Raw genomic sequence first — 24,126 nt, 5'->3', positions numbered from 1 at the left:
TTATTTTAAAAGTCAGCAGCTGCAGTATTTGTAGCTGCTGGCTTTAAAAAAAAAAAAAAAAAAACGGGGGACTCCCGCTTTAAGGAGTCTGGTGTTAATCCAATGTAAATCCACTGGTGTACTGTATGTGGCCAGAGGTCCAAGGGCGCTGATAGCTCCCAGCGCTTCCTGGAGAACTAGGAGATCCTCCCAGCTGGGTGGGGTGGGCGTAACAGCGTTTTTGGAGCACCCGGACGTGTCAACAGTTCCCGAGTGTCTCCGAGTTCTTCAGGAAGCGATGGGCGCCACAAGTGCCCTCGGACCTCTGGCCACATACAGTACTGTATACTATACACCAGCGGCTTTACATGAATCAATATCGGACTCCTTAACAATGTTTTTACAGTATTCCTACCATTTGATATGAGCTACAGTACTGTATTTTAACCCCTTCCCGCTGAGCGTACGCAGATCTGCGTACTCGGCTTCCGGGGGGTATACCGGGATGATGCCCGCACCCGCAGGCATCATCCCGGTACCGTTTTTTACAGCGGGCGATTGGCTTTCCAGCCATAACAACCGATGCGGCTAAAAGCCGCTCGGCTGTTATGCCGGAGGAGCGGGAGGGGACGTCCCCCCCCCCCCCTCCCGCCGCCTCTCGCCGCTGTTACCGATTGAGCGGGAGCACGATTAGCGATCCGTCGGCTCTGGCTGCTGGGGAGTAACTGGAACGAAGCCGTAATCGGCTTCGTTCCAGTCTCCTCATCGTAAACACGAAAGCGACGTCATGACGTCACTTCCCGTTTACTCGGCTGCCAATGGCGCCGGTTTTAAAAAAATATCCGGTATTCAGAATCGCCGTTTTCGGCGATCTGAATACATTGAAGTGTAAAGGAGGGGTGGGGGGTCTTTTAGACCCCCGATCCCTCCATAAAGAGTACCTGTCACCACCTATTACTGTCACAAGGGATGTTTACATTCCTTGTGACAGCAATAAAAGTGATCACATTTTTTTTTTTTTTTTTTTAAAACAATTTAGTCATTTTAAAATAAATAAAAAAAAAAAAAAAAAATTTCAAAGCGCCCGCCGTCCCCGCGAGCTCGCGAAGCAAAGAAAACGCATACGGAAGTCGCGCCCGCGTATGTAAACGGTGTTCAAATCACACATGTGAGGTATCGCCGCGATCGTCAGAGCGAGAGCAATAATTCTAGCAGTAGACCTCCTCTGTAACGCTAACCTGGTAACCGTAAAAAATTTTTAAAGCGTCGCCTATTGAGATTTTTAGGTACCGTACTTTGTCGTCAATCTACAAGTGCGCGCAATTATAAAGTGTGACATGTTTGGTATCTATTTACTCGGCGTAACATTATCTTTCACATTACGCAAAAAAATTGGGCTAATTTTACTGTTTTTTTTTTTTTTTTTTTTTTTTTTTTTTTATTCATGAAAGCGTCCCTTTTCCCAAAAAGTTGCGTTTAAAACACCACTGCGCAAATACCATGTGACATAAAATATTGCAACAATCGCCGTTTTATTCTCTAGAGCCTCTGCTAAAAAATATATATATAATGTTTGGGGGTTCCAAGTAATTTTCTAGCAAAAAATATGGATTTTAACTTGTAAACACCAAATTCCAAAAATAGGCTTAGTCATGAAAGGGTTAAAGTGCAGGTTAATTTTTTTTATACTGTATTTTGTATTGCCGTAGTAATTTTTTATATGAATAAATAGTTGTGTATTGAATCATCTGAGTTTCCATTATTTCTTATGGGAAACTTTACTTTTGATATAAGTGCTTTGGATTACAAGCACGTTTCTGGAAGGAATTATGCTCGCAATCCAAGGTATTACTGCATTTGTAGCTGCTGACTTTAAAGTGTATGTACATCTTAATAATGACCTTCTAGTTACTGTCTTTTTTTTTTTTTTTGGTCTTGTAAACCAAACCATTTAAAGTATTTGGTTATATTTTGCAAACAATAGGGGAATGGGAACTATATATATTTTGCAAATTACCTATAGATCCTTCCAGAAATCCAGTGAGCTCATCAGTCAGGCTACATTCGCAAGGGGCGATTTGGCAAATTTGCAGCAGCAGGAATCTTCCGCCAGCAGCAATTACTGCAGAATAGCTGCAGCCTCTAACGGACTATCACTATAGTGAATGGGCTCCATGGCTGCAGGGTTCCACTCTCCGAAAATTCCTTTTCGCAATTTGCACTGGGCCAAATCACCTGTAAGAATGTAGCCTCGCACTGTTGCCAATTCACATGTAATGTATGCTCAACTAATAAGCGCAATTTTTATTTTTTTCCCTCCTTAACAGATTCCAGTGACTTCTCCATCCCCAGCAAGATGGCTCAACTTGCAGCAATCTGTAAAGAGCAGCTTGATCAAACAAAGTAAATAGTGTTTTTATTTATTTATTTTTTTGTTTTTTGCTGCAAGGTTGTTTGTGATTGTACTTGGCTACCAAACGCCTAAAAGTTAAGCCCCATACACACTATCAGATTTTCTGCTCATTTTCTTTCCTTCAGAGTTACCAAAACCATATAATATGGAGCTCAAACCTTAGGAGTTTCAATTTGTATGGAATCAGGCCGGCCCTTGCACTACTAAACCTGAAGGAAAAAAAATCAACAGAAAAAAGTCCCAACAATGCACACCGGGGCATACTCATCAGTGCCACCTATCAATGCGCCCCCCCCCCCCCCCCCTATTTGGTGATTAAATACCCCCAGAAAAGCGCTTTATGTAATTGTCATTTTAAAGTGTGACAGCACTGAAAGGTGAAAGTGGCCAGTAGGCAAGTGGTTAATGCCAACAGTTTGTGCAGTTTGAGTAGCTGCTTTTGGACGGGGAAGTTAAGAGGGGATTTAAACATGGGGGGGCAGCCGTGACATTTCTGGTACAGACTGATCCCGGCGTCTTACACGAGACCGGGATGTAATCCCAGGAACAGCTGCTTTGTCTGTCTCAGAAGGGGTTCGCCCTGCATATCACTTTTCATATCCAATAGTAAGAGATTCCAGTTAAATAATGGTGTGCTTGATTTTGTTTTTATTTTTTTTATTTTTCCCCTCAATCTTCTTGTGGAGTGTTTTTAGCCATGTGTTTCTTTATGACAATAGGGGAATGGGAACCCCCCCCCTATTGGTGCTCATTCACTTTTGCTTTGGGACTTTGGAGAGCGTTTGAGACAGTGAGAAGGCACTGCATTGCCTCCTCACTGCCTGCTGGAACCCCGGACTAGTGCGCTGCAAACGTGTACATTGCCCACAGCTGCGAGGTGATTGCAGAGTTGCCCCATTCACTTGCCAAAAGCAACAGCGGGTAAAATGCTTGCGTGAAGGGGAGTCATTTGGAGGTGGGGGGGGGGGATGGTAAACACGACTCGACTGCAGGGTTTAACCGTCCCTCAGCTACTAGGGAAAGCGCTTACAAGTGTAGCACCCTGATGTTTAGGCAGGGTTGCTCTTCAATTTACCTGCCAGGCATAGTTGCCTTGGCCAATTGATGGATCAATTGATTCCTCCCTAATTCTGGAGTTGCTGCACTTCTCTCTTCTGTCACTAGATGGCCGGGTATCTGGTGGCATTAGATGAGATGAGGGCAATGCAAGGACAGATTAGGAATAGATGGGGTATCTCGGCCAATAGGTAAGGATCTTCTTGGGTCCTTTGGCCTGCTGGGAGAGGCTATTTATTTGGGTGGAATCAGGTGAACAGGTTTTGTGTCACCTGGATGGCTGTCTGGGTGGTCGTGTGTTGTGCTGCCCTGGGCTGCTAGGCCAGAGCCCGAGGCCTATCCCAGGGGACATCTGGCTGCCAGGCTGTGTGAACGCCCATCCAGAAGTAAGAGCGCAGCATAGGGTTGGGATTGTTGGCTTGTAGTCCAACCAGAAGTGACTGTTCTACCGGCCGGAGAACCTGTCGTGGTCAGAGGTAGAGGGGAAGCTGTCCCCACTAAGAGACCAACCACTTTATTACCAGGGACCACAGTGAGTAGCTGAAGCAAGTACCAGAGCAGTATTGTTGCCAACCGGGGATGGTGCAGAATTTGGAAACTTCAGCAGGTGCCAGGGACCCAGCTGGCGGAGGTGACTCCTGCAGAGCAGCCTTGTGTGCCAAGCCAGGGACCGAGCAGGCCAGTGGGGTGACACTTGAGGAGTATCTGAATGCCAAGCTAGGGACCCAGCAGGGAAGCGTGGGTGAAGCTTGAGGAAGATACTGAGTGAGAAGGTTGGAAGAGATCAGGAGATCCAGTGGCAGTGGATCAACAAGTCTAGTGAGAGAGACTGGGAGCCCAGTGGAGTGAAGACCTACAAGAAGTGATTGTAGAGGAAGTACAGACGTTTGTTACAACTTGTGTTAGAAACTGTTATAAGACTGTTGCCATAGGACGGCCGTCATCAAATGGCGGCCCGCGGTCCGAGTCCGGACCGAGCAGGGCTTCCGCCCGGACCGCTATGCCGCCAGCATAGTAAATGACAGCAATCACTGGTTTGCTGGGACCGCGGGTTTCCCTAGCAACCAGTGACGCTGTGCGCATGCGCCCGCCCCCTGCTCCTGCCCGCGTCTCGGAGCTGAAGACACGCACGCTCACAGGCAGTAGGGGGTGTGACGTCAGGTGCGCGCTCCGCCCCCCATGCTGCCCGCGGTTCCGAATTCCCGGGTCCTGGCTCTCCGACTCCTTGAGGCAGCTTCTGTTGTGCCCTCCTGCAGTTGAGGTATGTGGGCTCATGACTGTATTTGTATATTGGTAATTTGCAAAATTTGGGCTTTTTTTGTAAGGGGCATGCTGATGGGTATATTTGTAATTTGCACAATGCTGGGCTTTTTTTGTAAGGGGCATGCTGATGGGTATATTTTTTATGTGCACACTGATTTGCATGTTTTGTTAAGGTGCGCCTTAACAGAATATGCCCATCAGTGTGCACTTAAAAATATACCCATCAGCATGCCCCTTACAAAAAAAGCCCAGCATTGTGCAAATTACAAATATACCCATCAGCATGCCCCTTAAAATAAAATGTGTTCATCAGAGTGCCCTTTAGCATAAAATAAGGGTCACGCTGATGGGCACCTTTTATGTTAAGGGGTACTCTGATGGACAAATTTAATTTTACGGGGCACGCTGATGGGTATATTTTTAATGTGCACATCGATGGGCATATTTTGTTAAGGGGCACAACAAAATGTGCCTTACAAAATATGCCCATCGATGTGCACATTAAAAATATACCCACCAGCATGCCCCTTAAAATAAAATTTGTCCATCAGAGTGCCTCCTAACATAATAGGCGCCCATCAATGTGACCCTTATTTCATGTTAAGGGGCATGCTGATGGGCATATTTTATTTTAAGAGCAACACTGATGGGTACATTTTATATTAAAAGGGGCACTTTGATGGGCACACACATCAGAGTGCCCCTTAATATAAAATGTGCCCATCAGCATGACCCTTATTTTATGTTAAGGGACACCCTGATGTGCACATTTTGTTAAGGGGCACTGTGATGGGGACACCCGATGTAAAGGGGCACTGTGATGGGGACATCCGATGTAAAGGGGCACTGTGATGGGGACATCCGATGTAAAGGGGCACTGTGATGGGGACATCCGATGTAAAGGGGCACTGTGATGGGGACATCCGATGTAAAGGGGCACTGTGATGAGGACACTTGATTTAAAGAAGCACTGTGATGGGGCACCCGATGTAAAGGGGCACCCGATGTAAAGGGGCACTGTGATGGGGACACCCGATGTAAAGGGGCACTGTGATGAGGACACCTGATTTTAAAGAAGCACTGTGATGGGGACATCTGATGTAAAGGGGCACTGTGATGGGGGCACCCGATGTAAAGGGGCACTGTAATGGGGGCACCCGATGTAAAGGGGCACTGTAATGGGGGCACCCGATGTAAAGGGGCACTGTGATTGGGGCACCCGATGTAAAGGGGCACTGTGATGGGGACACCTGATGTAAAGGGGCACTGTGGTTGGGACACCCGATGTAAAGGGGCACTGTGATGGGGACACCTGATTTAAAGGGGCACTGTGATGGGGGCACCTGATGTAAGAGCACGGTGATGGGGACAATTGATGTAAAGGGGCACTGTGAAGAACACACCTAATTTAAAGTGCAATCAGATGGGCACATCTGATCTGGTGGGGACACCTGATGTAAGGAGGCACACTTATGGTGACATCTAATGTAAGGGAGCACGCTGATGTGGACACCCTATGCAAGAGGGCACCTTTATATAATGGGGCACTCTGATGGTGACAAATTGTATAAGGGGGCACACTGATGGGAGACACCAGCTGTAAGGGGGCTTTCCATTGCAGAAACCTGATGTAAGTGGGCACTCTGAGGCCGCGTACACACGGGCGGACTGTTCGCCCAACCTTGTCCGCTGAACAGTGTTTGGGCGGACAGTCCGCTCGTGTGTGGGCTTTCAGCGGACAGTTGGACGGACAAAGTCTTTCGGAAATTCCGAAAAACTGTCCGCTGAAACTGTTTGAGCGAACAGTCCGCCCGTGTGTGGGCCTGTCCGCTGTACTTTCGAAATGAGCGGACTGTTCCCGCTCGGAAAGTCCGCCCATTTCGAGCGCGTGTACAGGTAGGCGGGGCCCGCGAAGGAGACATCGCGGGCTCCGCCGCCTGGAATGGGCTTAAAGGGGAACCCCAACGCCGAAAAAAATCGGCGTGGGGGTTCCCCCAAAGTCCACACCAGACCCTTGTCCGAGCACGCTACCCGGCCGGCCAGGAAAGGGGGGCGAGCGAGCGCGCCCCCCCCTCCTGAGCCGTACCAGGCCGCGTGCTCTCAACATGGGGGGTGCCTTGGGGAAGGGGGGGCCGCGCGGCCCCCCCACCCCAAAGCACCTTGTCCCCATGTTGATGAGGACAAGGGCCTCTTCCCGACAACCCTGGCCGTTGGTTGTCGGGGTCTGCGGGCGGGGGGCTTATCGGAATCCGGGAGCCCCCTTTAAGAAGGGGGCCCCCGGATACCGGCCCCCCACCCTATGTGAATGAGTATGGGGTACAATGTACCCCTACCCATTCACCTGTGAAATAAAGTACAAAAAAAAACACAACACAGGGAAAAAATATTTTATTGCACAGCTCCGGGGGGTCTTCCGTCTTCGGGGGTCTTCTCGCCGGACTCCTCCGCTATCTGTGTGTAGCTCTTTTACTAGCGGAGGAGTCCGGCTTTCTTCCTCCCCGCCGCCGGCCTCTTCTCCCGACTTCGGGGGTCTTGTCCCCCTCTTCGGTTCTTCTGCCGGGCCACCGCGCCTTCTTGTAGCTCTTTTACAGGCGGTGGCCCGGTCTTCTGTCGCCGCTGCCTTCCGTTCTTCTGTCGCCGCCTTCGGTTCTTCTGCCGGGCCACCGCGCCTTCTTGTAGCTCTTTTACAGGCGGTGGCCCGGTCTTCTGTCGCCGCTGTCGTCGCCGCCGCCGCCTTCCGTTCTTGTTCTTCTTCTTGTTCTTCTTCTTGTTCTTCTTCTTGTTCTTCTCCTGGAGATGTTGACTCGACGAGCTCTCCGGCCGGAATGCCAGGGCCGCGCTGTGCGGTCACTTATATAGTGACAATGGGGCGGTGTCACATGGTATATGTCACATGGGTTGGTCACATGGGTTGATGTCACATGGGGACTATGACATCGTAAGGGGGCGGGGTCACCATGTGACCAACCCATGTGACATATACCATGTGACACCGCCCCATTGTCACTATATAAGTGACCGCACAGCGCGGCTCTGGCATTCCGGCCGGAGAGCTCGTCGAGTCAACATCTCCAGGAGAAGAAGAAGAAGAACAAGAACGGAAGGCGGCGGCGGCGACGACAGCGGCGACAGAAGACCGGGCCACCGCCTGTAAAAGAGCTACAAGAAGGCGCGGTGGCCCGGCAGAAGAACCGAAGGCGGCGACAGAAGAACGGAAGGCAGCGGCGACAGAAGACCGGGCCACCGCCTGTAAAAGAGCTACAAGAAGGCGCGGTGGCCCGGCAGAAGAACCGAAGAGGGGGACAAGACCCCCGAAGTCGGGAGAAGAGGCCGGCGGCGGGGAGGAAGAAAGCCGGACTCCTCCGCTAGTAAAAGAGCTACACACAGATAGCGGAGGAGTCCGGCGAGAAGACCCCCGAAGACGGAAGACCCCCCGGAGCTGTGCAATAAAATATTTTTTCCCTGTGTTGTGTTTTTTTTTTTGTACTTTATTTCACAGGTGAATGGGTAGGGGTACATTGTACCCCATACTCATTCACATAGGGTGGGGGGCCGGTATCCGGGGGCCCCCTTCTTAAAGGGGGCTCCCGGATTCCGATAAGCCCCCCGCCCGCAGACCCCGACAACCAACGGCCAGGGTTGTCGGGAAGAGGCCCTTGTCCTCATCAACATGGGGACAAGGTGCTTTGGGGTGGGGGGGCTGCGCGGCCCCCCCTTCCCCAAGGCACCCCCCCATGTTGAGGGCACGCGGCCTGGTACAGCTCAGGAGGGGGGGCGCGCTCGCTCGCCCCCCTTTCCTGGCCGGCCGGGTAGCGTGCTCGGACAAGGGTCTGGTGTGGACTTTGGGGGAACCCCCACGCCGATTTTTTTCGGCGTTGGGGTTCCCCTTTAAGCCCATTCCAGGCGGCGGAGCCCGCGACGTCTCCTTCGCGGGCCCCGCCTACCTCTACACGCGCTCGAAATGGGCGGATTTGCCTCCTCCTTACGTGGGCGAGTCCGTTCATTTCAAAAGTTGAGCGAACTGTTTGGCAAACAGTTTGCTGAAACAGTCCGCTCGTGTGTGGGCAAGTCCGCTCATGCAAATTTTGAGCGGACTGTTTGCCGAAACTGTTTGACGAACAAGGTTGGGCAAACAGTCCGCGCGTGTGTACGCGGCCTGACAAGAATGCCTGATGTAAGAGAGTAGTCTGCCTTTGGCAACTTATTTTTGGGGGTAGTCTGATGGGGCAATGAATTAATGAATTACTCTAATAGGGGCAACTGATGTAAGGGGGAAAACTAATGGGGACATTTACATTTACAGATTACCAAAGTGTGTGGAGGAAACCGTAGCAATAATATTGTTGAAATGCTAAGGAAATTGTACATTTCTCATGTTTTTGATAGATATACAGTGACTACAATCTTTCTGAGTCATAGCGCAGACTTCAGATTCGGACCTCGGCCCAAAGAAAATTTTGGCGACCGGACCTCCTTGAATTTTAATTCATTACCCCTGCCATAGGAGATAGCAATCCTACATATGCAGACGTGGTGCCCCATTGGGTGCCTTTCCATGCATGGCTGTCTACCTATAGAAGTCTGAGTATACTAATTACCTAACCCTCTCTCTCCCACAGTTCTGTTCAAGAGAAAATAAATCTCTTTGCATTCAAGAAGTGTCTGGCACCCATGAATCTGCCGTGTATTACACCCACCATTACATTACATGCCTTGTAACCCACTCTACGCGGAAGGATGTCAGCTGTCCCTAACTCTGGAGGTTCTCATTAGACCCAAGGGGACCTGGGACCTTGCTACACAAGATTTCAACTGACTATTTATGGCCAATTCACACTGTGCAGTGACAGACGTTTTACTGCATGGTAAAACATATGTCACCGCAGGGGCACCCAGAGAACCATTGTTACCTGTTGTGTCCCATTCACACTGCAATGCAGCCTAGCACTGCGCTAAAATACGGGTCATGCTGCCTTTTATCGCAATGCAGCACACTGCCAGATATTGCAGTGAATTAAGTGAAGTATTTTGTGCAGTTCAAATAAAGCTGCTGCAAAAAAAAAGGGGGGGGGGGGGGGGTTGGGAGTAGTGCGATTCAATAAATCATGCACCATATTGTCCCCTAGTGCAGCCGGCAATGCAGAGCAGCCGGAGCCGTGAATCACTCCTGACGATCTGCGTTGCAGTGTGAATTGGCCCTTAAAGTGCATCAAAGCCAAAAGAGGGGGGGGGGGGGGGTGCGTCCATTCTTCACTGAGGCATTTCAGGGTTAGTGATAGAAAGATGAGGCAGAGGAAACTGAGGGGGGGGGGGGGGGGGGAGTAGGAACAGCTCACTCTCAACCCTAAGCCCTATTTACATGTGCTATATGTATTTTTAACTGTATTGTCTTCCTTTTTCTTAAATTACAGGGATGGTAAGAAGATGAAAATGAAGATGTCAAGAGGGAACGCCAAGGTCGTGGTAAAGCCTCAGAATGCACCATTGCAGCCGGCCAGTCCTCTTTTTTACCAGGCTCTGCCCCTCGTCCAGCCTCACGTCAGCTCCCCGACCTCCTACGCTGTCTATCTGCAGCACCCTAACGGTATTCAGGGACATGCTGTCCTGTCTGCTCAGAATATCATGGCTGAAGCCGCTCAAGGTGATAAGAATTCACTGGAAGATGACAAGAAGATCCTCGTATCTGGCCGGCCAGCTGAGAGCGATTCTCTGCACGAGAAGTGTTCCCGGAAACTTCCAGAACATGACAATGGTGCTTCCAAAAGGATTAAAGGTTCAGGACAGGAGGATTTGGCGGAGGTTTGTTACTTGCCAGTTTTTAATTTTGTACAAGTTAGCGGTCAGGTGGGGCTTGTAGACGGGTGAAGGGGATGACCTGGATAAGATAATTTAAAGTTCGCCTTTGTAAAAAAAATAATTATAATAAATGCGCATCTTTTTGCAGGTAAAAAAAAATGATTTTTTCTTATTTTATTTACTGTTTTTTTTTTTTTTTTTTTTTCCTTTTTACTAGGAGCCTGTGTTTCATCAGATCAGGTGACCCGTCGTGTGAAACAGAAGTGACGTTCCTTCGCCACCATCTTGCTACACCCCGCACTCCTCCCCAGTAAAGATACACTGCGATGGGGGAAAGCAGACCTCTTGTTACACCCACCGGAGTTTTGCATTTTACACTTACCTTTAAAAATAACGTGCATTTATATAGTGAAATACAGTACTTTATAACTCCGTCTGAATGTTTAGATGTTTCATTTTAAAAGCAGTGAACTTCTGTCAGATTAGTAAACCTGTGAGATCAGGCTTGCCGCTGCTTTTATAATTCAACATCTAACCAGTCAGACGAAGTTCTCTAACTACTGTATTTCACTATATAAACTCACTGTACTGTTAAAAATAAGTGTAAAATGCAAAACTCCGGTGGGTGTAACAAGATGTCCGCTTTCCTCCTTCTCACTGTGGAGGAGTGCGGGGTGTAGAAAGATGGCGGCGACAGAACGTCACTTCTGTTACTCATTCTGACGGGTCGCCCCAAATCTGACGAAAAACGCCTGCAAAGCATTGCGCCCGCAATCAGCAGACTGTCTATGTAAAGCTGTCTGCCCATACCTCGTACGGGCATGCATTTACACAATGACGAGAAGAAACCATGAACTACCTAGAGCGCTCAACAGTGGCGTGGTAGTTCATTGAGAACTACAAGAGGACAGTCACAAAGGCTATCAGTTCTCCCATTCACAGAACTCTGAATTTAATAGTGCAGGTGGTGCCCCGCATGGGTGCATAATGTTTATGTAGTTGTTGTTTTTTTTTTAAGTTGTGACCCTGTATTTGGGGAGAAGACCCCCGGCTCGCTGTCACTAGAGGCGGCGGGTCTGGGACCAGCTGCAGCAGTGGGGACATGTGACATGTTCCCACAGGTGAACTTATGCTTTAAGCTCAGAAACGTTCCTGGTCACTCCAAGTCCTACCCCAACCCCAAACGACCGCCAGTCCTTGCAGCACTTTTGTGGCCTAGATCTTCAGGCCTCCTACATCCTTGCGATAGTCTAGTTCCCTGCTCTAAAGCTCCAGGTTGCACTGCGATTTCAGGTTTCATCCTCATCACCTCCCCTCATAGTAGAGCCCAACATGACTTCAGTCTCTCTTGCCAAACTTTATTGTAATAAATGGCAAAGCCACACCACCCGTCCTCATACCCTGACTCGTTTTCACCACCTGCATGCTACCTCCCAGGTGCATATCTAGAAATCTGCAAACTCAATTGCAATTGATCAGTGCGTGTGCATGCCAAATGATTGATTTGAGTATACTGATTTCCATTCATTTTATTGGTGGTGGATACGAGCAACAAGCCCTGCTGAGGATTAGTACTTAACCTGTTACTATTTTTCATTGTTTCTACAGAGATTGTTCCCTTCTGGATATCTGATCCCTTTGCAATTGGCACAGATCGGCAATGAGTCTGGGAAAGATCACACAATTACCTGTACCGATCAGAAGATATTCACTTCTCCTGTCACAGGTAGGAAAACCATAACTTGGCTGCCCCTGATAACTGTAAGTTGGTCTTTGGGTATCTTCCTGGTTTTATAGAGGGTAAGATCCTGGAGGGCTGGACTTGCATTAGATGGACAGCTCTCCAGTCTGACGGACAATAAATGGTTCTCGGGAGAAAAGTTGCAAAGTCCAGATAAAATGTATTTATTGTAGTAATTGTTAAACAAAAAAAAAACGTGTTTCCAGGGGTCTGACGGCCTGCTAGCCATCTAACCAAATGCTATGTAATCCTAGGATGGGCATTTTTCCTCCAGAAACTCTCTTGCCTAAGACACCTAAACCCTGATGAAGGTAGACTTCGGCAACCCATGAAAGGTGTTGGCTTTATATATGGACATCGGTTTAGGAAGTAATGTCACCACCACCGGCTCCGCTGCGCGTTGTCAGAGCTCAGAGCCCATACCCCTGCAATGCGCAGGAGAGAAAAAGTCCAGTGTGCCCATAAACCAATGAAGGCTGCATCTGAGCAGTACAAACCAGAAATGCTATTTAAAAACGGAGTTCCACCCAAAAATTTAACTTCTGCTTTAAGGGAAGATGACATCCTGACATGCCACATTTGGCATGTCCTTTTTTTGGGGGGGGAGCGGAAACCCTCTAAAAAGAGGGTTCCAGCTCTCACTTCCTCCCGGGGCTCCGCAGAGGTGGAAGTCAGTTGACCTCTCCGCTGACTTGGCTGTGAAGCCACAGCCAGGCACCCACCGTGACAATGGCGGCGCCACAGCAAGGAGGGGGAGGCGAGTGAGGCTTCGTTCCCCCGCATCGCTGGACCCTGGACAGGTAAGTGTCCGATTACTAAAAGTCAGCAGCTGCAGTATTTGTAGCTGCTGACCTTTTTTTAATTAATTATTTTTTATTATTTTTTTTTTTACAATGCGGCAGATTAACCCCTTAGTTTCCACAGTGAGTACAACAAGCATGCTTTACTGCATCTACAGACTGATTTTACTGTTGTGGGTTTAGTAACACTTTAAGGGGTGAGCCAAAGCACTTAAGTGGTGTTGTCAGCCTGGAAACCAGCTTATAATCCGAGAAATGGGCCAGATCTGAATTTTTTTCGCAATATTGTAAAATGAAAAAAATGTACCTATTAAGATGGTGAGTATATTGAAGAGAAAAAATTGTTGGGACTTTGTGTGAGGCCTTGAACCTAACGTACCTAGGTCTCCATCCCTGATAAGTTAAAGAAGGGGAAAAATTGGGGACAATAGGGGCAAATTGACTTTATATGAAATGCACCACTCAGGGTAGGCTGGGACATTAATTATAGTACGTACAATGTTCTGTAGTGACAGTAATGGGCATAGAGCAGTATTTAATAGGGTATTTAATTAAATCAGTAAATATGCTACATAATAAATAAAACATGATAAATGCAGTATATTAATAGATAACTAATTAAATCAATGGTACAAGATAAATAGATAAAGCATAATTAGTACAATGTCTCATGATAAGTAATTTAATTAATAACATACAATATCTCATAATAAAAATTTGTAACATAATAAAAAAATGTCTCGCATAATAAAAATAAATGTCAGCAGTACGCCCAAAATAGACACAGACATGATGAACATATCATTTATAAAAAATATAAATCAATGTCTCAGCCCTTTGATAAAACCCATGGTATAATTATGGATACTGTGATATAGCAGCAAATATGACAGCTTGACGCGTTTCGTGGATTTGTATCCACTCATCAGGAGCAGCTTGTTGGGAAAATCTGTAATGAGTTATATACAAATAATTAATAATAATTTAATTGATATAGGGAGAGAGGGAACAACATCTATGGTCCTAACACTCTTACCTAGTAGTTATATGGTATACTGGTAGAAATAGGTACATGGTAAAAAGGTTGATCAGATATATCGGGGGGTGATGAACCATCGTCCACCCGGAAGCTGAGGTATCGACGAAAGCGGCAGCAGGATGAAGCCAAACAAGGGACAAGAATGAGAGAGGTGCACAGCCGAGATCACCCTTCCAACACTGTGATATTCGTTGTTATACCATAATGGTGTACTGTAACACGTATATAAAGGCCCCTTGCCCCTATTGTCCCCCATTTTTTTTTTCCCCCTTCTTTCTTAACCACTACAATACAGGCCACTTTCGCCCCCTTCCTTCCCAGCCCAATTTTCAGCTTTCATCGCTCTAGCGCTTTCAGTGACAATTGCGCGGTCATGCTACACTGTACCCAAATGAAATTTTTATCATTTTGTTCGCACAAATAGAGCTTTATTTTGGTGGTATTTATTCACGACTCCGTTTTTTATTTTTTGCGATATAAGCGCAAAAAAGCGGAAATTTGGAAAAAAAAAAATATTTTCTATTTTAAAAGAAATCCAATAAAATCTAATTTTGTCATAAATTTAAGCCAAAATGTATTCTGCTACATGTTTTTGGTAAAAAAAATTCCGTTAAGTGTATAATAATTGGTTTGTGTGATGACGGACATATGTACGCAAATGATCATGTACATATGTGTGCAGGTGATCACGTACATATGTGTGCACATAATCATTGGGACAAGTGATTTTAGTGGGACATATGTGGGGGACATGTTTTTATTATTAGTGACATGTGTTTTTATTTTTTGGGGACATGTATGTTTTGGGGACATGTGTGTTATGGGGACATATGTGGGGACTGTGTTTACACTGTGTGGTGTGTTGTGTGTTTACACTAGACTGAAGATCAGTGAGTAAAAAGCTGTAAAAACAGCTCATACTCACTGATCATCAGCCGGCTGCAGCAATCTGCTCTCCTCTCCTCAGCGATGACTTCTGTGTGAGGAGAGGAGGAGCCGATTGCCTAGCAACCGGCTGTTTGTTTACATCACATGACGGCCGTGATTGGACACGGCCGTCATGTGATCAGGAGGGCCAATTACAGAGCCCTCCTGCCGATCTGAGATGCGCTGTGTCCCGGTGACACGGGCGCATCGGGATCGCGCCGCTGCGCGGGCACGCTCCTCCTGATGGACGTTCCTGAACGTCCTATCAGGAGTAGACGGCTCCCACCCGGCCGTATATGTGCATTGGCCGGGTGGGAAGTGGTTAAGATTGTGAGTATATTATGGAAACCTTGCAGAAGACTTTTTTAATTTTGCCTAGAGGAATTTTAATACGGATTATACTAATATACATTTTCTTCTTCCTTTTTTATTTTTATAATTTATTTATTTTTATTTATTTTTTAAACCTTTCCAGGTATCATCCCACTGAAGTTCATGTTGTCGCCAGGCTCAATGGCTCCTCTGCCTGTTCTGGGCCAGGCTGCACCTCCAGTGACTTCTTCCGCTTCTTCTTGTCCGACTTCCAGTTCGGGGGTACTGAACTTCACCCTGCACAACAAGGACCTTATATCGCCTCCTTGTGGTAGCTCGCAGCCTGTCACCATCTCGCCACGAAACAGGAAACACCTGGAAGAGCTGCAGGCAGCCCAAATGTTAAACTTTAAACACCTGTCCCCCGTCCCATATCATGGACAGCCCTTCCATCTTTTTGCTGTACCACAGGTAAACCTATAGTGCAAAGTGCAAACCTTTTTTAAAGTAGAACTCTGTACCCAAAAAATATTTAATCTCTACACACCCCTGTTAAAATGTCAGTTTTCTGTGATGTAAAAAAAAAATTAGGCAAAGATAAATTGTTTCAGAACCCTTTTTCCACCTTTTTTAATGTGACCTAAAGGCTGTACAACTCGGTTAAAAAAACAAACTGAAATCTTTTTTTTTTTTGGGGGGGGGTTAAAATAAACTAAACTGGTTGCATAAGTGTGCACATCCTCTGTTTATAACTGGGGATGTAACCGTGTCCAGTATTAAGCAATCACATTCAAACTCATGTTAAATAGGAGTCAGTACACACCTGCCATCATTTAAAGTGCCTCTGATTAACCCCCAAATAAAGTTCAGCTGTTCTGGTAGGTCTTTCCTGACATTTTCTTAGTCGTATCCTACAGCAAACGCCATGGTCCTCAGAGAGCTTCCAAAGCATCAGAGGGATCTCATTGTTGAAAGGTATCAGTCAGGAGAAGGGTACAAAAGAATTTCCAAGGCATTGGATACACCATGGAACACAGTGAAGACCATCGTTGTCAAGTGGAGAAAATATGACACAACAGTGACATCACCAAGAACTGGACCTCCCTCTAAAAGTGATGAAAAGAGAAGAAAACTGTTTAGGGAGGCTGCCAAGAGGCCTACAGCAACATGAAAGGAGCTGCAGGAATATCTGGCAAGTACTGGCTGTGTGGTGCATGTGACAACAATCTCCTGTATTCTTCATGTCTGGGCCATGGGGTAGAGTGACAAGACGGAAGCCTTTTCTTACGAAGAAAAACATCCAAGCCCGTCTAAATTTAGCAAGAACACATCTGAAGTCTCCCAAAAGCATGTGGGAAAATGTGTTCTGGTCTGCTGAAACCAAGGTTGAACTTTTTGTACATAATTCCAGAAGATATGTTTGGCACAAACAACACTGCACATCGCCAAAAGAATACCATACCCACCGTGAAGCATGGTGGTGGCAGCATCGTGCTTTGGGGCTGTTTTTTTTCTTCAGCTGGAACAGGGGCCTTAGTCAAGGGAGAGGGAATTATGAACAGTTCTAAATACCAGTTAATATTGGCACAAAACCTTCAGGCTTCTGCTAGAAAGCTGAACATGAAGAGGAACTTCATACTTTCAGCATGACAACGACTCAAAGCATCCATCCAAATCAACAAAGGAATGGCTTCACCAGAAGAGGATTAAAGTTTTGGAATGGCCCAGCCAGAGCCCAGACCTGAATGCCATTGAAAACCTGTGGGAGGGGATCTGAAGAGGGCTGTGCGCAGGAGGTGACAGATTTGGATTGTTTTTGCAAAGAAGAGCGGGCAAATATTGCCAAGTCAAGATGTGCCATGCTCATAGACTCCTACCCAAAAAGACTGAGTGCTGTAATAACATCAAAAGGGGCTTCAACAAAGAATTCGTGTAAGGGTGTGCACACTTATGCAACCAGATTTTTTTTTATTTTTACTTCCCCCTACCTAAAAGCATGGCATCACATGTGGGGGTTAATTGGGTGGTCTATTTGCAAATACAGCCGGCCTAGGATCTCCCCCAGACTGACATCCATGCATCACGGCATTTTGATATTTGCATACCTCCTCCCAGGAGCCAGCCCACTGCTTGCATCAGGACTGAGGCTGGGCTTGCATATGAGCCACATGCTCACAGCAGGGGTGCGGTGCGTCCGAAATGTTTGGCTAAATTCAGACCAAAAGACGCACAACACTTTTGTTCAAATCACACCGGTCCCACTGCGGAGATGGTTGAATTGGCTCCATAGTGAGCCGGTCAAAATCTCCTGCTATTGCGAATTGGATGCAGGGAATTCACAATGGTGTGAACCCGGCCTGAAGGCTCTTGAAAATAGTAATAGAAGCATAGATTGCAGACCAATACTGGACAGTGGGAGGGGTCAGCAGGGCTTCCTGAACATGTCACTGGCCCCTCCCACTGTCTATGATCAGTCTGCAATGCATAGAGAAACACAGACCCAGTGATGTCACTGGGCTTAAAATAGGGTAATAATGAAAATGGAAAGTTTTTTAATTTAATAACTTTAACCACTTACAGACTGGACCATTTTGCTGGCTTAAGACCAGACCACTTTTTGCGATTCGGCACTGCGTCGCTTTAACTGACAATTGCGCGGCTGTGCGACGTGGTTCCCAAACTAAATTGACGTCCTTTTTCCCCACAAATAGAGCTTTCTTTTGGTGGTATTTGATCACACCTGTGGTTTATTTTTTGCGCTATAAACAAAAATAGAGCGACAATTTTGAAAAAAACACATTATTTTTTTACTTTTTGTTATAATAAATATCCCCCAAAAATATATAAACATTTTTTTTTTCCCTCAGTTTAGGCCGATACGTATTCTTCTACATATATTTTTGGTAAAAAATAAATCACAATAAGCGATTATTGATAAGCGATTATTGATTGGTTTGCGCAAAAGTTAAGCGTTTGCAAAATAGGGGATAGTTTTATGGCATTTTTATTAATTTTATTTTATTAATAATTTTTTCTTTTTTTTTACTAGTAATGGCGGCAATCAGCGATTTGATTTTTTTTATTTTTTTTGGGCATTGAAGGGGTTAACCACAGGGTGGCAGTGTAGGGGTTAAGTGTTCCTAGGGGCGTGTTACTAACTGTGGGGGGCTGGGCTTTGGAGCAGAGATCAGTGTTCACTAAAACAATCACATGGAGCAGAGATCAGTGTCACTTGTTGCTAGGCAGAACGGGGAGATGCTGTTTACAATGGCATCTCCTCGTTCAGCCGCCCCGTGAGACGATCGCGGGTATCCCCGCGGCAATCGAGTACGCGCGACCGGACTCACGGGGGTCCCGACCGGCACGTGGGCGCGCACACGATGGCAGGGCGGCATTTAAAAATGGACATACCTGTACGCCAATATGCCTGCCCGTGCGCCGACGTACATCGGTGTGTGCCGGTCGGGAAGTGGTTGAATAGCATATTTATGAGTGGAGAGGGAGGAACCAGGGTAGTCTCTCGATCTCTCTCTCTCTCTCTCTCTCTCTCTCTCTCTCTCTCTCTCTCTCTCTCGATCTCTCTCTCTCTCTCTCGATCTCTCTCTCTCTCTCTCGATCTCTCTCGATCTCGATCTCTCTCGATCTCGATCTCTCTCTCTCTCTCTCTCTCTCTCTCTCTCTCTCTCGATCTCTCTCTCGATCTCTCTCTCTCTCTCGATCTCTCTCTCTCTCTCGATCTCTCTCTCGATCTCTCTCTCGATCTCTCGATCTCTCTCTCGATCTCTCGATCTCTCTCTCGATCTCTCGATCTCTCGATCTCTCGATCTCTCGATCTCGATCTCTCTCTCTCGATCTCTCTCTCTCGATCTCTCGATCTCTCTCTCTCTCTCGATCTCTCTCTCGATCAAACATCTTTAACCACTTTCCATCCACACTATAGCTGAATGACTGTTACAGAGCGGTCAGCTATCCGGAAGGAGGTAGAGAGCCAATCTGCGGCTTTTTACTACATGATCAGCTGTGGCCAATCAGTTGATCACAGATATAAATAGACGCTTGTTATTGGCACTCCTTTCCTTATGCTGACAGCATGAGAAGAGAGCCGATAACTGGCTTCTCCAAAAAAAAGGGGCATGTACGCTGATTATCAGTAGTCCCAACAGTGCCCACCAGTGTTGCCAATCTGTGCCGCCACATCAGTGAAGAAGAAAAATTCCCTGTTTTTCAAAATGTTATAACAAAATATGTGTAGTGTGTGTTTTTGGTGTTTTTGGTGTTTTTTTTTTTTTTTTTTTTTTTTTGTTTTCTCCTGGTATTCATTTATTTGGCAAAAAAATAAAATAAAAACAACGGTGATTAAATACCACCAAAAGAAAGCTCTATTTGTGTGAAAAAAAAAATTGGTTAAATATTTTATATGGATGTTGCATGACTGTGCGACTGTCATTCAAAGTGTGACAGCGCCGATAGCTGAATATTGGCCTGGGCAGAAGGGGGGTAAAAGTACCCAGTAGGCAAGTGGTTAAATGTATTTTTTTCTTTTTGTCTTTTCTGCAGGCGGGGGTTCCCCTCACTCCTAAAGGATCTCAACCACTGAAGGACAACTTCTTCCGCACCCCAGGGGGTGTGACCTCTTCACCGATCATGTCCTCTACTCCTAACGGAGGATCTCAGGGACCCGTTTATGTATCACAAAGAAAACTTGATGTGGGTGGAGATGATTAGCCTTTTGGACCTGTCCCTTGTGTGTTTTTTTTACTGTCTTGGGGCTCATTGCCTAAATCTGTAGGAAGCTCGCATCCTACAAAGTCATGTGAAACTCTCTCAGGAACAGCTTGAGAAACAAATCGGCAGGACAATTTTTTTTTTTTTTTAATTTTTTTTTTTTAGGAGCATCTGCTATTGGCTGTTGGAGTTCTATAACAGCCTTACAGGTCCTCTTAGCCCAGTCTAGGGAGCTGTGACTTATTTCTTGACTTGAAGTGGAATCGCTGTTAGCAGCAAAGCCCACACCATTTCTATTTGCATACACAATTTTACTACGTTTGTGCCAATTTTGATCCTTTTTTATTTTTATTTTTATATTTTATTTTTATTCTTTAATCATTTGGAATTTATTTTCTTTTAACGTTTTAATTGCCTGCCTATGATTTTTAATGGGAAACGACGGGGTGAGCATGGGTTAAGGTATGACATACCGGTTTCACCTTGCCTTCAGTTTGACCAGCTATTCTCAACCAGGATTTCTCTTGGCAAACTTCAGCCCTTCAGCTGTTGCTCAACTATAAATTCCATGAGGCATTTTTCAAGACTCTGACGGCCACAAGCATGACCTGCAGAGGCATGATAGCAATTGTAGTCCCACAACAGCTGGAGAGCCAAAGTACCCCTGCTCTAGAGGTTGGTAGGGGGTTCATTAGCTGATGGTGATCGGACTCACATTTGATGGTGCCTACAGAGTTCCAAAGCCTACACCACTTTGCAACTTTCCAACAGCATGACACTGGAGATAGCTGTCTGTAAGGGGGGTAATTCTTCCAACTGATCAGGGCATTTCTCCCACTCACCCCCCCCCCAAGTAAAATTGATTGAGCCCTGGAAATTATTAAAAGGTTTCCACTTTGGTAAAGAATGCGATAGAGGCAGAATCAGATGCTGGAAAAGTCTTCTTTTGGCCTTCTCTGCATGAGCATTAGAAGATCTCCTTTAAAACCTCTACGGTTGACATGCATTTAATGACTGTGCTTGCTGGAAGAGCATAACTTGGCCATAGAGTATACGCGTGCGACTCCTTATTTCCATTCACCGCTTTTGGAAAAAGATCGCGTTTTTATTACATTTATAAAAGCTCCTGCCAAGGGCTTGGCCAGAAGATGGTTAGATGAAAATAATAAGTTAGTACCCCTTTTTGCAAGGATTTGCTACTCTTAAGTCCTGGTTCTAGGTTCTCCAACGCCATTTTGAAAGGAACTTGGGAGATCAGAAGATTAGAAAAGTAACCAAAAGACATGTTGATGTTAAGATCAGAATATATACTGTAGTTATACTGTATACCATTGTATTCGGATCAGCTGATACTATAAATGGAATATAACCCTGACCAATCTTGGAGCGGCTCTAAAGGTCTTGGACCATGGCTTCCACCACCATGTTAGTGTGGGACCTGGAGATCAGAGGATTGGAAAGGTAACCAAAAGACGTGTTTATGTTCAGATCAGTATATATAGATGTATATATTCGGATCAGCTGAGACTATAAATAGAAGATAACCCTAACCAATCTTGGAGCGGTTCTAAAGGTCCCGGACCATGGCCGCCTCCACATGTTAGTGTGGGACCTGGAAATTAGAAGATTAGAAAAGTATAGTAACCAAAAAAAATGTTGATATTAAGATCAGTATGTATATAGTAAATTATATATTCTATTATATTTAGATCAGCTAAGACTATAAATTAGAAGATACCCCTGACCATTCTTGGAATGGTTCTAAAGGTCCCGGACCACAGAAGATTATATATATATATATATATATATATATATATATATATATATATAAAATATATAATCAGATCAGCAGTTTGTCTTTTAGTCGAATAGAATGGGGGATCTCCAAACTTTCTAAACAAAGGACCATTTTACTGTCCTTTTTTAGACTTTAGGAGGGCTGGACTGTGTCCATTGGGAGTAGAAAAGGTCCCAATGTCAGTGGGGGGGGGGGAAAAAACAATGCCCCATCGTTGGCACAATTCATCCCATTGACACCATCATTTGTGTAATTGGAAAAAAATGCGCCCCATCGTTGGTGCCATTGGGATGAATTGCGCCCCATCGTTGGTGCCATTGGGATGAATTGCGCCCCATCGTTGGTGCCATTGGGATGAATTGCGCCCCATCGTTGGTGCCATTGGCATGAATTGCGCCCCATCGTTGGTGCCATTGGCATGAATTGCGCCCCATCGTTGGTGCCATTGGCATGAATTGCGCCCCATCGTTGGTGCCATTGGCATGAATTGCGCCCCATCGTTGGTGCCATTGGCATGAATTGCGCCCCATTGTTGGTGCCATTGCCATGAATTGCGCCCCATCGTTGGTGCCATTGGAATGAACTCTGCTCCATTGTTTGTTTGTATCGGTGGATGAAATGGAGCCCCAAGGGCCGGATAAAAGCCAGCAAAGGGCCACAATTTGGAGACCACTGCAATAGAACATAACTTGGTCCAAAAATGCTTGGGCAGAGATGACCTTTGATGGCTTAACTTGATTTTTTGGCCACCAAAATACAGTATGCAGCCAGTCTTCCCACCACATAACCATAGCTTGGAATATACAAGTGTGCATTCACTTGTTTAGCTTGATTGGTTGTTGAGCTTTTCCACCACCTCCAACTGCCATTTCAATATTTTAAGGCTACCTTAATATAGGGTAAGGCCATATCTTCTAAATTTTATATAACCTATTACACCCCCAAACCCAAGATTAGTAGTATTATTTTAAATGCAGTGTTCTTAAAGAGAACCTGTAGGTTTGTTTTTTGTGTGTTTTTTATTTTTTTAAGCTATACTTCTTAATGTAAATTATCATATCCATGTGTTACTGTTTTTTTTTTTTATAAACCTTATTTCTTTTTAAAGTTTGTAAATATATAAGGGGATGGCCATATTTTCTTCATGCTAAATAGTGCCGGATGGTGAGTGTTGCTTTACTGATGCTCTTAGCGCAAGTCTTTTGGCACAGATTAAATAACCGACTCTTTATGGCGAACAGGTCTTATTTCTGCAGTGGTGCTGACTGTGCTGCATGATCTACAAGCAGCCACTAGAGGGGAGTATCTGCAGATATTTGTGAATTACAGTCATCAAAGTGTTTGATGTTACAGCTAGCTTGCAAAAGAATGTGAAAATCTCGCCAAACCTTCATTCTTGGTAATTTATTACTTTAGTTAAGCCTCAAATGCACTAATGTGTTTTCTTTTTTCCTCTTCTTTAAATTCACAATCTTCTCTAAAGCATTAGTAGAACAAATCTATGTATTTATCTAAGGAGTCCCTTCTTTTTTTCTTTTTTTTTTGTCATAAGAAATACACATCGTTATTGCGCACACGAATTGTAATGTTCAATCCTATCTGCACAGTGTATTAGGAATTTGCACATTGAACATACTGTGATAAATATGGGTGCCATACTGGGGGAGGGTTTAACTCTCTCTTGTTTTGTGCAAAGAATACAATTTGTTTCTGTACAGCCTGTATCAAACTTAAATGAAAGTATGGCAAGAAAACTCGTTATTTATATAAAAATTGGAATTAATTGAAAATATTTTTTGTCCAAAATAAAATTCTTTTGTCTATTTTACAATTTTTTTTTCTTTTTATTTTGTATTTCTTTTGTGTTCAGCAGGGTACTACAGTGGTTAGATGGTTACTTTTGGATTGGTGAGGCATTGGTCACATTGCTCTCCCCAGAAAATTACAAAGTCTTGATGTGCAGACCAATCAGTAGCTTGGTTGAGGAAGAATTTGCGCGGTAAGGAGAGCTGCTGCAGCGCTTTAGCACTGTGACAGATCTTCATCACCGACTGCCCTAGGGGGTGGTGCATGGTTCATCGCATCACACTGCGCCCCCTTTTTATTTTTTGAATAAGCTTTATTTGAAGTATACAAAACATACACTTCACTGCAAAGTCAGGTGGCGTGATGTGCTGCGTTGCCTGACAGTGCAGTGCAATTCGGGGGAGGGCGCTGTGATAAAATGCAGCATGTCTTGTATTTTATCACGGCATGCTGCAGCGCTAGGCTGCGTTG

The 24,126-nt window shown here is 45.6% G+C and overlaps 1 protein-coding gene across 1 annotated transcript in view; it reads left to right on the top strand.

Annotated features, from left to right (window-relative positions):
* Positions 1–23,680, top strand: part of E2F8 (E2F transcription factor 8) — a 45,738-nt gene extending 22,058 nt beyond the window's left edge. Inside the window, exons 9-13 of the mRNA XM_077453607.1 lie at positions 2,307–2,382; positions 10,123–10,510; positions 12,116–12,233; positions 15,490–15,797; positions 19,884–23,680. Coding sequence (XP_077309733.1) covers positions 2,307–2,382; positions 10,123–10,510; positions 12,116–12,233; positions 15,490–15,797; positions 19,884–20,051 — 1,058 coding nt within the window. The 3' untranslated portion in view covers positions 20,052–23,680. The remainder of the gene's footprint in view (positions 1–2,306; positions 2,383–10,122; positions 10,511–12,115; positions 12,234–15,489; positions 15,798–19,883) is intronic.
* Positions 23,681–24,126: the final 446 nt, after the last annotated feature.

Source organism: Lithobates pipiens, unplaced genomic scaffold (assembly GCF_037356315.1).
Source record: "Lithobates pipiens isolate NorthernLeopardFrog02 unplaced genomic scaffold, aLitPip1_a1.2 Scaffold_24, whole genome shotgun sequence".
NCBI lineage: Eukaryota > Metazoa > Chordata > Amphibia > Anura > Ranidae > Lithobates > Lithobates pipiens.
This window is presented reverse-complemented; position numbering and strand designations above follow the sequence as displayed.